The sequence below is a fragment of the Macaca mulatta genome, chromosome X (assembly GCF_049350105.2).
Source record: "Macaca mulatta isolate MMU2019108-1 chromosome X, T2T-MMU8v2.0, whole genome shotgun sequence".
Classification (NCBI taxonomy): domain Eukaryota; kingdom Metazoa; phylum Chordata; class Mammalia; order Primates; family Cercopithecidae; genus Macaca; species Macaca mulatta.
The window spans coordinates 156,033,934-156,049,782 of record NC_133426.1 but is presented as its reverse complement, the minus strand read 5'-3'; the positions used below and the strand labels follow the sequence as shown (position 1 = coordinate 156,049,782).

General features: G+C 47.2%; 1 protein-coding gene across 1 annotated transcript; it reads left to right on the top strand.

Annotated features, from left to right (window-relative positions):
• The first annotated feature begins 8,982 nt into the window (after window positions 1–8,982).
• LOC114669842 (melanoma-associated antigen 11) lies at window positions 8,983–13,546 on the top strand. The gene is made up of 4 exons (XM_028842109.2): window positions 8,983–9,221; window positions 10,460–10,555; window positions 11,583–11,653; window positions 11,729–13,546. The coding sequence occupies exons 1-4, from the start codon at window positions 9,126–9,128 to the stop codon at window positions 12,753–12,755; spliced, it is 1,290 nt and encodes a 429-aa protein (XP_028697942.1). The 5' UTR covers window positions 8,983–9,125; the 3' UTR covers window positions 12,756–13,546.
• Window positions 13,547–15,849: the final 2,303 nt, after the last annotated feature.

Below are 15,849 nucleotides of genomic sequence, written 5' to 3'. Positions count from 1 at the left end.
AACCAGTTTATTGAACAGCTTAAGAGAGCAAAAATAGTGGCTTTCGCTACATTTTTTTACACACTGAGCAGGAAAGGCTAAACCATCCTGCTCCCCCGTACCCCAAAAAGAGCAGGCTTGCTGGAAGCCAGTGCCAGGGGCGGAGTCATGTTCACAGCAGAGTTGAATTAACCCCAAGTATGCCGGCGAGCAGCTGGTCGTGTTAAAACGCCACACTCTTCTCCTGGCTGAGAAGATCAATACTCATTTTTTACCCTTTTTTCAGCATAGGACCTATTTGTTTTCGGGAAGGAGGATGTTAAACTTGTAGCCTCCGGCACACGGCAGAACCTGCAGTGCTTGGAGAAACGGCACGCACACGTGAAAACATCGTGCCTACCCCAAAGCGTTCTTGTTGCTGGCAGGAGGGAAGCCTGAGACTTTCCCAAGCATAATCGTGACCCGCGTGGCCATTTCTGCTCTCAGCAACATTCTCCAGTGTTCCGGCTTCAAGCAGCGCTTGTCAGGTTTTAGGCTAGCCACTATTCTGAGAACGTCAGAAAAGCATGGACCATCTCTTGCTTGGCTTTGCTGTTCTGGCAATAGCAGCTACTACGTACCTGCATGAGTTCCAGGGCAGAAGTGGCAATGTCCCAGGAAGGCATGGCACCCCACTGGGGCGGGGTGGGTGTGCCACGGGTGTCCACTTCTGCAGCAGAAGGCATGTGCCTACAGCACAAGCTTGTAAAAAAATACTTGAACAGAATATGCTGTACAGAACTAGGGGTTAACACCGCATATGAAGATGCTAAAACATTTGTATAAATACTCTGTATACAGGCATGGAGTCACTCCCGCAGAAAGGGCTCATCGGTGAGGCTATGAAAAAGTGCTGTCAGCATGCCCAAAGAGAAACTACTTCCACCGTAGGAACAGAAAAAAGGACTGTGCTGTGTCTAAACACGTGGTGCATCAGAGACATAGTTACAGTTCCTACTGACTGCGCCAGCTACGACCTGGGAGTGCTAAGGACCTGGGAGTGCTGAGCGAGCTGCAGGAGGTCAGCCCCGTAGAGAAACATTTCTAAACAACACTTTTGATTGGGATTTCAGCACCGTGTAGACAGATGTTCCTTTTGCGGACCTGGTAAGCAGCCATCCCCCGGTGGGTCTGACGAGGAAGAGGGGTACCTGGGGCCCCTCCCAGACAGATGGAAATCCCGCCCCTGTTCTCACACTCTTCCTGGCATCCACATCTGCTGGCACACACCCCTGTCACCTGCCACTTCCACGTCCCGTCGTGGTGAGTGGCTGATAGGCGCAGGATGCAAACAAGGCATGAGATGGACGTACCTGGAGACCCAGCTCCAGTACTGGTTCTGGTTTGTGGGCTGAACGAGGGGGCAGAGGAAGGTGGAGAGAGCGCGTCGCAGTCCACTTTAGCTCTGTCCCCGGAAGTGGCATCTAATCTGGCATTTCGATATTTAATTTGGGAGGTGGGAGCACATACTTCCCAGGGCTCTGGGTAATGACCACCCTGGCCTTCTTTCGAAACATGGGTGCGATTTTAGGAGGCTCCGGAACTGGGGTCTCTTCGGTTTCTTCATTATCTTCGTGATGGAGATCATAGGAAATATTCCATATTCTCGTAGAAATGGGAAGATTTCAAGCAGAAACTGACAGAAATCTTTGCGGATACCAAACCACCCTGAAAAATAAGAATTTTTTGTTTCACACACGAGGCTCAACTGACCTTCCTGTTAACTTTCTTTCCATAACAAGAAGTTTCACTCCTACAACGTCATAATATACTTTATCCAGACTCCTGAGTCACAAAGCCTGAACAGGGCTTGAGTACCCAAAATGGGGGAGAAGTACAAATGCTAGCTCTGTGGTTGTCTGAGTGAGGTTCCCGGACTGGCAGGGACAGCGTCCCCGGGGTCTATTTAGGGATGCCGTTCTCGGGCCCCAGCCCAGACTTCCAGAAACTGAGTCGGGCTAGGGTGGACTCCAGCGGTCCCCTTTTTCTGGCCCTTTTGGGATTCTGCTGGGTGCCCAAGTTTGAGAACTACTGCTCCAGGGAGTCTCTACCTCCCAGGACTGCTGCGAGGATCGCTCAGGACGGAAAAGGTATGGTATGTTCACTATGGGGCCTGCTGCCACCGTTTATGACACAAACGCTCAGTGAGTCCTCAGTCCGTCTTCTTTTGGGTGACAGACAGCCCTGCATCTGGCTCCGCAGCCTCTACTCTTCCAGAGGCCCACCCTCTCACACTCGCTCAGGCTCCCCCAGGCTCTGCTGCCATCACAGCTTCCCAGGAAACGGGACACAGCTGTCACCCTGTGCACACACACAAGATCTCACCACAACAGACTCTCTTCACAGCCAACATTCCCACAACCTGCTGAGGGTACTTTGGCAACACAAATGGGAAAGGGCTCCCTGGAAAGTGTGGCTGCCTGGGCTCCTAAGGATCCCTAACCTCACCCCTACCAAGTTAGTGAACTTGACAGTTGATGCTGGATACAGGTTGATGCTGGATACATAGGGCTGCCGGGTCCCTGCCTCCACGGCAAGGGTGCATTCCAAGTATGTTGCTGTCGTACCAGGTAGACCTTGTCTCATCCACACACAAGCCCAGAGGATGAGTTCTGGGGATGCCACTTGGCCAAGGCTCCCCTGTGACACGTCATCGCCCTCCTGGCCTGCCCCCTGGGACGACACTTCTCTGTTCTCCCTTTTTATTAATTATCTATCATACAGCAGGAAAAGTGACTATCTTCCTTTAGTGTGCGTTCCCTGAGTATTCACACAAGTGTAGATTCGCACAGCCATAGACAGGATGCGGAAGAAGTCTGTCACCCTGCAAAACTCTCTCGTGCTGTCCCTCCACTATCACACTGTCCCACCATTAGCCCCGGCAAACACTGATCTGTTCTCCGTCACTGTACTTTTGTCTCTGCTGGAACTTTATGTAGATGGCATCACAAGACAAGTAACCTGTTGAGAGTAGCTTCCTGCCATCAACATAATATCTGTAATGAGATTCATCCAAGTTGTTCCCTCCCTGTATCCACAGGTCATTCCCTCTCATTGCTGAGTGGTATACCATTGTATGAATGCCTACAGTTTGTTTATCTGACTGTCCGCTGAGGGTGGCTTGTGAAAACCAAACAAGGATCCGCCATCCAAAATGGAATCAAGACTGCTACAAACACTGGTGTGTGGGTTTCTACAAGGCTGCGTGCTTTCACTTCTGTAGGGTAAATCTTATACCCAGGAGTGGGGCAGCCAAGTCGCATGGTAAGTGCGCTTTTAACTGCATGAGAGACTGTCAAACCATTTTCCACATTGCCTGTACCATCTGCCTTCCCTCCAGTAATGTTGGAGTGTCCCAGTTCCTCTGCATTCTCCCAGGCACGTGGCCTTGTTGGTGTTGTTGAGTTTTGCATTCTGAAGCCACATGTGTCGGGCCCTCATCCTGGTTGCAGTTTGTCTTCCCTAACCTGTAATGGTGTTGAGCATCTTTTCCTAAGCTTTTTCACCATGTGTATATCCCCTTCACAAATTGTCAACTCTTTTGCCAATTTTTAGGTGTTTCTTTTTGCAGTTTTGAGTTTTTAAGAGTTCTCTGTATGTTGTGGGTGCAAGTCAATGTTTTGATGTGTGCTTTGCAAACATTTTCTCCCAGTCTGTGGACTGTCTTTGTTTTATTTTATTTTTATTTTGAGAAAGTCCAAATTTATTTATTTATTTGGTTCTAGGACTGGGGCCTAGGAAATACAAGGTGAGATTAGCATTTTGTGGTGCCAGAAAATAAAGAAGTGCTTAAGAAATGATGCGGTATATAAAAAGGGCATAGGAACTTCCAAAGACTAAAAGGGCTCCCAAAAGCTGGAAAATTTGAGGAACAATATAAGTAATGATAGCATCGAATTATAAGCAATAGAATAAAATAACAATTTAGATTTTTCTCAGGTATAAGCATGGATTATCTCTTCATTTATTTAGATGTTTTCAAATTTTTCTGTCATATTTTGTAGTTTTCAGTATACAGGTCTTACAAATTTTTAACTAAATGCATTCCAAAGTACTTTATATTTTGCTATTCATAAAGCACGTGCTTTTTGTCATTTTCATGTGTTTGCTGTCAGTATAGAGATATAGTATTAATTTCTGTATATTAAAAGTGTATAACCGTGGTATATTCACTTATTAAATGCAGTTTTGCTTTTTTCTTTGTAGAATCCTTAGGATTTTTCAGACTGACCATCATGTTGTTTGTCGTAAAGACCATTGTATTTCTTCCTTTTAAATCATGTTTTTCGTTCCTTTCTCTTGCTGCATTGCAATAGTTTGAACCTCTAATAGAAAAAGTTGAGGAGAAGTATGATGTCTGTTATTTTTGCCTTGATTCTGACCTTAGATGGAAAGCATTCAGTGTTTCATCATTAAGCATATTCTTAGCTCTAGTTTTTTTTTTTTTGCAGATTTCCTTTAATGAATTGATAATGCTCATATATATTCTTAATTTGCTGAGAATCTTAAAAAATGAAATGTGTTGAAATTTTCAAATGATTCTCTGAATTTAATGGTCATTAGATCTTCTTTGTTCTTAGTGACTTTCTGTTTTTTTCTAATAATTATAGGAATCTTATATAGGTCCTAAATTTAGGTCTACATAAAGAAAGAATACCAGAGAAAAAATAAATAAAAGTAAAATAAAATGCTTTCTTATTCTTAACTGACCTAAAATGTAACTATTTAATTAAATTAATAATAGTAACAATGTATCAGACAATTAGTGTATATGGATAAACGAAATAAATGATTGTAATGGTAATGTTTCAAGCAATGCAACGAAGGAATTGAGTATACTCTTTTATAAGGTATCTATACTACATATGAAGCAGTATAGTGTTATTTTATGGCATGTTATTAAAATATATATTATAAACTCTAAGACAAAGACTAATTTCTTAAAAAAGATGTGTATTTTACGTGTACTGAATGCTCTATAAAGTGAAAGAAGACAGAAAAAGAAGAGGAATAAAGAAAAATTAAATACTTAGAAAACAGTTACATACATGGTAGATATTAATGCAATTATATTAATAATCACTTTAAGTTTGAATGGTCTAAATACACCAATAAAAGACAGATTGTCAGAATTAACAAAAAATAATACTGAGGAACATGTTGTCTATAAGAAACCCATTTTAAATTATAAGGACTCACATAAGTTCAATGTAAGGAGGTTGAAAAAGGTATTCTAACACTGACAAAAGAAAGCTGGAATAGCTACATTAATTTCATATTTAGAGTGTCTAAAGTTAAAAGAAACAGACAATATTAATTGCTGGCAAGGATGCTGAGCAAAGAGAATCACTCATTGCTGGTGGGAATGCAAATAGTACAGTCACTTTGGAAGACAGTTTGTGAGTTTCTTAAAAAGTTGAACATAGTATTACCATGTGATTCAGAGAACACACCCCTAGGTATTAACCCAAGTAATTTGAAATTTTATTTCTACACAAAATCTTGCACATAAATTTTATCATAGCTGATTTTATGACTGTCAATAATGGAATAAACTAAGTTGTTTTTCAGTAGGTGAATGGACAAACAAACTGTGGTACAACCACTTAATAGAACACTATTAATCAATAAAAAGAAATGAGCTATCAAGCTTTATTAGTCTGTTTTCATGCGGCTGATAAAGACATACCTGAGCCTGGGAAGAAAAAGAGCTTTTATTGGATTTACAGTTCCAGATGGCTGGGGAGGCCTCAGAATCATGGCAGGAGGCAAAAGGCACATCTTACATGGCAGTGGTAAGAGAAAAAAAATGAGGAAGAAGCAAAAGTGGAAACCCCTAATAAACCCATCAGATCTCATGAGACTTATTCACTATCACGAGAATAGCATGGGAAAGACCAGCCCCCATGATTTAATTACCTCCCCCTGGGCCCCTCCCACAACACATGGGAATTTTGGGAGACACAATTCAAGTTGAGATTTGGGTGGTGATACAGCCAAACCATATCACAAGCCATACAAAGACATGGATAAATATTAAATGCCTATCCCTAAGTGAAAGAAACCAGCCTGAAAAGTTTAAATAGTGTATAATGATACAATTTATTTGGTATTCTGGAAAAGGCAAAACTATAGAGACAGGAAAAAGATCAGTTGCTTCCAGGGGTTGGGTGGGTGAAGGGGAAGGATTGAATAGGGTAAGCACAGGGGATTTATTAGGGTGGTGAAGCTATCCCGTATGATACTGTAATGGTGAATATAACACTATGGATTTGTCAAAATGTTCACAATAATTGTGACCCCTAATGGATGCAAATATAAAAAAAAATTTAGAAGGTCTGAATATCCCAGGAAAGAATGGACAATATGACGAAACAGAATAACTATATTACAAACATATGAAACAACCTCTTTAATGAATATCAAGAGAAAAGGTGCTGGAATAAGTAACTGTGGAAGTGAGTAGAACCTGTAAGAATAAAGTTAGAAGGAACCCAACACTCCAGAAAAGAAGGGCCCTCCAGGATTCTGGCTGTTGCCGATTGTCAGTCCTAGGACAACCCTGGCAAGAGGCTGGATGTGGCACGCTCTCACTTCTGCAGTGGGATGAGAGTGGGGCTTCAGGGAGGTAAGGCCGTGGTCTGAAATGCAGAACTCGGATAATCAAGGGCTAGGTTTGGGATAGGAGTCAAATGAGTGTAAAACAGTGGTTTGAATGGAAAAACAGCTGGGAGGGAAGAGAATGAGTTGGTCTTTCACTCAAATTTCAAGATCTTTGAGCTGCATCCAGATGGGGAAGACTCTCGCACACCCAAATTAAATAATAGGCCATCTTGGAGGGAAATTTTACTAACTTTTATTCACAAAGCTTCAATTTTGACTAATTTGGTATTACATGTTCTATTGAGCTGCATATTCTCTGAGATATTTTAGATAACAACAGAAGTAATTCCCAAAGGATATTATAGTAAGATATGGTCTAAAAACAATATTTGAAAACTACCATTTATTAAATATTCAGTATACACCAGGCACTGTGTCAGTGTCAGGTGATTTAATACATTTCTTACATTACAACAGTCTTACAAAAAAATGATCTAGCAAACAGAGTCTTCTTGTCCCCTGTTCTTGGCTCTACGGGGACCTCATCACGGGTGGCTCTAAGTGGCAAGCTCACTTGTACCACAGGCAGGAAGTTAGGGAACCCCCAGAGAGATGAGGTCTTGGTGTAAAGGGCAGAGGTCTGCTCATCTCAGGGATTGGGAGTTGAGGAATGGCAGGCCCCAGCAGGAGTAAAGATAAATAACCCACAGGAGGACTTTGGAATCCCCGTCCCAGAAGCGACAGGGCCAGCCTCTAGCTGTGGTTGGGGAAGAGCCCCTGTAGGAAGGTGTGGGTCTTCTCCCAGAGGTCACTACAATCACAGGTGCCAGAGACCCCCAGGAAGCACCTAGCCTGGGGCCCGCAGCCATTCTCTGCAAGGAGTGCAGTTGGCAAATGCTCAGAGGTGACTGAAACAGAGCATCTCCTACCCATCACTTCATCAAAGATCTGGGAGCCAGGAGGAGGAGTCCCCTGAGCGAGAAGTGAAGGTTCACTCTCTCCACATAGAGGGGCCACAGAATCCAGCTCAGTCCCTCCTGTCAGCCCTGAAAGACCTTGGCAATGTTGTCCCCCGACCTCACACCTCACCCTCACTGCCACCTCAGGGAACTCAGAGTCAGAGACTTGGTCTGAGGAGAGGAGACACCATTGGCAGAGGACAGAGCTCCAGGCTCTGCAAGGAATCAAGGTCAGAAACCTGAGGGAGGACTCAGGCACCTCCATGACCCTCGACCACATCTACACCCCTGGCCACTACTCTTCTCCCCGCCCCGCCCCCACACAGGCAGAATCGAGTACTCTTCCCCCTGCCCTGACCTCAGTAGAATAGAGTACCGCCCCTGCTGTCAATCCGGGGAAGCTCCAGCCGTGGGGGCCGGATGTGACCTCCATTGGCTTCCGCCTCTGGGATCTGAGAGAAGCGAACGCGTCTTTCTGAGGGGTGTCTTGAGAGTGGCAGAGGGCAGCGGGCCCAGGCTCTGTGAGGAGGCAAGGTGAGAGCTGAAGGAGGACTGAGGAGTCCTCCTCCCCAGATAGAGGGCCCCAGATAATCCATTGCCAACCCTGGCGCCAGCCCTGAGACAAGGGGGGACCAAATTGTCAGGCTGAGACAATCCCCCACCTCAGTGCCCAAGGAGACTCTGGGAGTCGAATCTATGATGTGACCTGGGCAGAGACAGTTCCATAAAGGGTGGGGCCCCGGCCTTTCCAGACATCAACATCAGGACTCTGAGAAATTATGGAGAGGTTCCACCCCATGCTGATAGAGGGGCCCCAGAGTCCATCCTTGTCCCTGCAGTTAACGCAAAGGACCTCCCGGCTTGGTGCTGCGGACTTGCACATTAGGGGGTCAGAGAGAAGTGACAGCCAGGTTCTGAGGGGTGGCTTGTGATCCGCTGAGGGCAGCAGGCCCAGGCTCTGTGAGGAGGCAAGATGAGATGCTGAGGGAGGACTGAGGACACCCCCTCCCCAGATAGAGGACCCCAAATAATCCAACACCGCCTCTGCTGCCAGGCCTGGATCACCCCACGGGGACGGACTTCTCAGTCTGGGCCGTCCCCTCCCGCCACCCCCCTCGGCTTCTGTACCCCGCTGCTTAAGCCTCAGGGGACTTTGGGGTCAGAGCTTGGTGTGACCAGGGCAGTGCTGGTTAGGAGAGGGCAGGGCCCAGGTTCTGCCAGGCATCAAGGTCAAGACCCTGAGGGAAGGCTGAGGCCCCACAGAGCCAGGCTCCCTCTCTGCTGTCAGCCCTGGGAAGTTCCTAGCATGGCCGCTAGGCATATGGTTTCTGATTTCCGCATCCTGGGCTGACGGAGGGAAGGAGCTTGGTATCATGAGAACGACTTAGAGGGAGCACAGACAGGGCCCAGTCCCTGCTGGGAGGCGAGGGAGGCCTGAGGGACAACTGAAGGGACCCAGCACCCCAGGACGGCTCTCCCCCACCCCCTGCCACCCCGCCGTCTCAGACTGAGGTGCCTCCTCATTCAGCCTTGAGAATCTGAGGAATGGAGACTCAGATCCGCAGAGAGGGTCTCGGGTGCAGCCCTGCCAGCATCAAGAGGAAGAAGAAGAAGGAGGACTCAGGACACCTTGGACTCCAGGTCAGTAGGGACCTTGGCCCTTGGAGTTCTAAGGCACAGTGGCCACATGTGGTGCATCCGCACTCTGCCTTTGTGGTGTCAGAGAGGAGTGGGTTGTGGTCTGAGGAGTGGGGCCTCAGGTGAACCCAGTGGGGAGTCCCAGAGCACTGAGGGAGGACTCAGGCAACCAATTATCCCTGAGGTAGAAAACCTGCCCCTGCCATCAGTCGTTGGAGGCCCCAGGCAGGACTCTAGGAAAGAGAGGCAGCTGCCCACTTCCTAGTTGGAGTTCTCTGGGAGATGGTGGTCTTGGCCTGCAAAATTCATCCACAGTTCAGCAGGAGAGACATGGATAGGCCTTGTCAGGAGTAAATCTGAATACCTGGAGGACACCCAGAGAGAGGAGGCACCCCTGAATCTGCTCCATCTGTCACCCTTTGGCATCCCATGCAGGGGTGTCCGTGTAGTGCCCCTTCACTTTCTGCCTCCCACATCTCAGAGAGGTGGGGCCCTTGGCCTGAGGCGGGTCCTCAGGTCAGCAGAGGGATACACACCTGGTCAGCACAGGGTGGAGTCCAGGATCTACCAGTAGTCAAGGAGAGGAAAATTGATGAAGACTGAAGGTAAGAATGTACCCTCCCGCGTGCCAAAGAAAAAGGGACCTCACAAATCCCAGCTTCCCCCGTTTTCATCCCTGGGAGGCCCCAGGTAGGGGAGGCATGTGCCGTGCTCACAATTCTGCCACCAGGTTGGGGGTGGCACCTTGCTCATGGAGGTGAGCACCTTGTTTCAAGGGGGTGATGACAGGTCAGCAGGTGGAGCCACACCTGGTCAGCAGAGGGAGGAGTCCCAGGATCTTTAGGACTCAAGGTGTGTGTGTCCCCTTTGTGAGGACTGGAGGTATCTCCATCCCATAATGAAGGGATCCCACAGAGTCTCTCTATCCCCTGTGGTTGGCTGTATGGGGACCTGATCATGGGTGGCCCCAAGTGGCAAGCTCACTTGTACCACAGGCAGAAAGTTGGGAAACATTCAGGGAGATGAGGTCTTGGTGTAAAGGGATATGTCTGCTCATCTCAGGGGTTGGGAGTCAAGGAAGGACAGGCCCCGGCAGAAGTAAAGATGAAAAACCCACAGGAGGACTTTGGAATCCCCACCCCAGAACCGAAGGAGCCAGCTTCTGCTGTCAGCTCTGGACAACCACATGACGAGGTGATGGGACGTGGGGCCCCTTACTTCTGTTTTGGAATCTCGGGCAGGTGAGCACTATGTTCTCAGAGGATGACTTCCAGTCAACAGAAGGAGCCCCATCTGGTCTGCAAATACAGTGGTCCCAGGATCTGCCAAGAGTCCAGGTGAGAAACCTGAGGGAGGATTGAAGGTTGCCCCTGGCCAGAACACAGAGGAGGGCCACATAGAAATCTGCTCTGCCCCTGCTGTCTCCCCAGAGAGCATGGGCAGAACTATCTGCTGAGACCCCTCTCTTATACTGGGATCATTGGTCTCAGGGAGCAGAGGCATTGGTCTGAGAGGGCTGCAGTTAGGTCAGCAGCGGGAGGGTCCCAGGCATGACCAGAATCAAGGTGGGAGCTGACGGGACCGCACTTACCAAAAACATGGGACCCAGCCCTTTCCTGCCCCTTCTGTTTGCCATGGGAAGTCGCTGGGATCATGGGTGTTTCTGTTTCCCTGATTTCCTCTTCTGGTGTCTCCTGGAGGTAGAGTTGGGTTTAAGGAGATGGCCTCAGGTCAACAGAGGGAGGGTCCCAGGCCAAGATAGGCATCAAGATGGGGACCAAGCAGGCTCCTTACCCCAGGACACATGGACCCAGCTGACTGTCACCATCTCTTGCTGTCCTTCCTGGGTAGCCTTGTGTACATGTGGGCAGATGTGTATCCCCACATGTCCTCTTTCATATTAGGAAAGAGCTATGGATCTGAGAGTTTCTCAGGTCAGGAGAGGTGTGTCTTCCAGGCCCTGGCAGGAGAAAGTTGAGGGCCCTGAACACAGAGGGGACCATCCACTCCAAAAAAGTGAGAAACTCACAGAGTTTGGCCCGCCTTTCTGACTGTGCTGGTGTGCCAGGATAGGTGCTTGCAGTGTGCAGCCTGAGGGCCCCATGATTCCTCTTCCAGAAGCTCCAAAAACCGAGCAGTGAGGCCTTGGTCTCAGGCAATGTCTTCAGGTCTCAGAACACAGGAAGCCCAGGCAGTGCCAGCAGTCTAGATGAGATGTTCACCCTCAACCTGCAAATGGCCCCACCTGCCCCAGTACACTGAGGGACCCCCCGCTTGCAGTCTCACCTGCCCTACCTCAGTCCTGGAGCCTCCTGCTCTGATGTCCAGCTGCATCTTGAGCAGCCTTCTCATTTCCTTTTTCAGGTTTTTAGAGAACAGGCCAACCAAGAGGACAGGAGCCCCAGGAGGACCCAGAGGATCACCGGAGGAGAAGTGTAAGTAGGCCTCTGTGAGATTCTCCATGGTTCATATCTCATCTGAGTCTGCTCTCACACTCCCTCTCTCCCCAGGCTGTGGGGCCCCATCACCCAGATCTTTCCCACAGTTTGGCCTGCTGACCTAACCGGAGTCATCATGCCTCTTGAGCAAAGGAGTCAGCACTGCAAGCCTGAGGAAGGCCTTCAGGCCCAAGAAGACAACCCGGGCTTGGTGGGTGGCGCACAGGCTCTCCAAGCTGAGGAGCAGGAGGCTGCCTCCTTCTCCTCTACTCTGAATGTGGGCACTCTAGAGGAGGTGCCTGCTACTGAGTCACCAAGTCCTCCCCAGAGTCCTCAGGGGGAGTCCTCCTCTCCCACTGCCATGGACTCCATCTTTGGGAGCCTATCTGATGAGGGCTCCAGCAGCCAAGAAGAGGAGGGGCCAAGTACTTCGCCCGACCTGATAGACCCTGAGTCCTTTTCCCAAGATATACTACATGACAAGATAATTGATTTGGTTCATTTATTGCTCCGCAAGTATCGAGTCAAGGGGCTGATCACAAAGGCAGAAATGCTGGGGAGTGTCATCAAAAATTATGAGGACTACTTTCCTGAGATATTTAGGGAAGCCTCTGAATGCATGCAACTGCTCTTTGGCATTGACGTGAAGGAAGTGGACCCCACTAGCCACTCCTATGTCCTTGTCACCTCCCTCAGCCTCTCTTATGATGGCATACAGGGTGATGAGCAGAGCATGCCCAAGTCTGGCCTCCTGATAATAGTCCTGGGTGTGATCTTCATGGAGGGGAACTGTGTCCCTGAAGAGGTTATGTGGGAAGTCCTGAGCATTATGGGGGTGTATGCTGGAAGGGAGCACTTCCTCTTTGGGGAGCCCAAGAAGCTCCTCACCCATGATTGGGTGCAGGAAAAGTACCTGGTGTACCGGCAGGTGCCCGGCACTGATCCTGCATGTTATGAGTTCCTGTGGGGTCCAAGGGCCCACGCTGAGACCAGCAAGATGAAAGTTCTTGAGTACATAGCCAATGCCAATGGGAGGGATCCCAGTTCTTACCCATCCCTGTATGAAGATGCTTTGAGAGAGGAGGAAGAGGGAGTCTGAGCATGAGATGCAACCAGGGCCAGTGGGCAGGGAAACGGGCCAATGCATGCTTCAGGGACACACCCAGCAGTTTCCCTGCCCTGTGTGAAATCAGTCCCATTCTTCCCTCTGTGTTTTATGGAGAAGTCAGTGTTATCAGTAGTAGAAGGCACAGTGAATGGAAGGGAACACATTGTATACCGCTTTTAGGTTTCTCTTCCATACGGTGACTTGGAGATTTCTTTTTGTGTCCTTTTGGTAATTTTCAAATAGTGTTCCTTTAATAAAAGTTTTAGGCCGGGCGCGGTGGCTCAAGCCTGTAATCCCAGCACTTTGGGAGGCCGAGACGGGCGGATCACTAGGTCAGGAGATCGAGACCATCCTGGCTAACACGGTGAAACCCCGTCTCTACTAAAAAATACAAAAAACTAGCCGGGCGAGGTGGCGGGCGCCTGTAGTCCCAGCTACTCAGGAGGCTGAGACAGGAGAATGGCCCGAACCCGGGAGGCGGAGCTTGCAGTGAGCTGAGATCCGGCCACTGCACTCCAGCCTGGGCGACAGAGCGAGACTCCGTCTCAAAAAAAAAAAAAAAAAAAAGTTTTAGTTAGCTTCAACATCTATGTATGTGGATGATGCTGACCACACATGTAGTTTTGCTTATCCATTTCAAGTGCAAGAGTTTGCCATTTTGTAAAACATTTTGGGAAATCTTCCATCTTGCTGTGATTTGCCATAGGTATTTTCTTGGAGAATGTAAGAACTTAGCAATAAAGTTGAACTGGTGTTGTGAAACAGAAATAAAAGGAGAAGGTCATTAATTCTTGTCTTATCCATGTTCATCTGTTGTTCTATGAAATTTTATCACACACACACACACACGTGTGTGTGTGTGTATGTGTGTGTATATATATACATATATATACATATATACATATATATACATATATATACATATATATACATATATATACATATACATATATACATATATATACATATATATACATATATATATACATATATATATATATCTCTCTCAAGCAAATGCAGTTTCCTATTGAGTTGCAGATTCTCTGAGATGTCCTGGACAATAAGAAATATTCCAAAGTAGAGAATGGTAGCACCTGGGGTCAGAGTAATACTAGAAATGGCTGTCAATCATTAAATATTCAATATATTCCAGACATTGTCCCCGGTGTTTTAATACATTTCCTACATTATAACAGTCCTACAAATAATGGTCTATCGAACCCATTTTCCAAATGAAGAACCTGAGTCTCATAGTGCTTGGTACCTTTCCCAAGGTCATATGGCTGAAAAATCATAAGGTTGGTCTGGGTCCATCTAGCTCCCATTCTATTCTCACTCTTCCCAGCCTGAAGTACACCTCTGTCCCTTAATTCATTTGTCTTCTCAGCACTGCATAATATCTCTCAAGTGGCCAAAAGAAGGACCCTGTGGACATGGTACTGAAAGCAGGCCTATAAAAGGAAGGTGACAATGAGAATGAAACATAATCTGGGGATAGTCTGTGGGCCTTATTAACCTAGAGTCCTCCTGCCTGAGCCCTAGGGTTCCTGAGAGCTGACTCCACCCAGGTGCAGGAATTTCTGTCCAGCCCTTGCACTTTCCCACATCATAGGGGCCTTCCCTTGTTCACCCCCATGTGCTTTCCCTTCCGATTGGAATATGAACTGCTGCCTGCTCCTCCCTGCTTGCTGTGGAGGCTGAGCAGAAACACCTTCCCTCCCATTTACACTTGCCGTCATCCGGTCTGTGTGTCTAAATGCACTCTCAAACTTTTCTAAATAGGGGGTGAGTGGAATGTGATCTAGCACATGATCTACTATTCTTAGATATAAAGTTAGAGAGAGACTTTTTGAAACCACCTTGATATTTGCAATGGGAATTTAATGGAATATTTTATTTGAAACTGGTCACTGAATACATACAAAGATGAATGAGCTTATCTTGGTGGTCAAAAACCAAGGTCTCCCTCATAAGCTGGAGATGAGGAAAGAACATGGAAATCACTGTGGAGTCAACATCTACTAAGGCTGAACTCCTAAAACCCCAGAGTTTCCCAGGAGGTGAAAAATGCTTCCTTGGTGGGCACACTAGTTTGGATTTATAAAGAACAATTAAACAAGTTTCTACTTTCTCTTGTCTAGTGCTTGCCCCACAGGAAAATATGGGCTTTCAGTGTGCCTAAAGACATCGACAGGTGTTCAGGTGTGTGGAAGGTAGCAGAAACTCACAGGTTAAGATTTTGACCAGGAATCCAATGGAGGAAAAATTTTACACCTATAAAGATTTTAGAGGTTATTTCAAAGTGCAGTGCAGAAAAGTGATATTGAGTGAAGAAAAGGGACCCTTTCTGCTGAGGTTTACAATACGCTTTGAAAATTAAGTGTCATCCTGCATTTGAAAGCACCTGTTACACAGGAGGCACTTGAAAAAGGTGGAAAATTTCCACGCAAATTAGGCTTTGTTCAGAAACTCCTCCAACAGACGAGGAGGAGGACTCTTGTTCTAATAAATATATTTGCTTTTAGTCGAGCATCTACTATGTAATGGCTTTGGGAGAGACTGCAACTCCTCATCCACATCTTGTCCTTTTCTCCATCTTGATCAAAGGGGGACAATACATTGCCAGCCCCCTATTCATTAGGAAGGGCCATGTGACGTCGCTTTCCCACTGAAACATGAGCAGACATATTATTGTCAGCCATTTCTATAGAAAATGCCTCAGGAGCTATGGATTGCTTCTCAAGCCATGGCTATACAGAACACTGACCACTCCATTTCTACACTCAAGGACTTAAGTTATATACACCTTTGTTTCCTCAGATTTGAAAAACCATATTTTGTGCTTTGTGCCCTGAGAAGCAGTGGATATCTTCAAAAGAGGTGCTCAAACACAGGATACCAACTACAGGAATTCCTTCTTGCTATCTGCAGCCTTCGTGCCCTTGAGGCACACCCATCAATTTGCTGAGAACTGTGACATGGATTCCCCATCAGCCTTGTTGTTTAGCACCTCGTCAACACTCTCTTGTACCTTTCCTGAGTCAGTCCAGCTTGGGGTTTTATCCTTGCTGTCTCTACTCACACA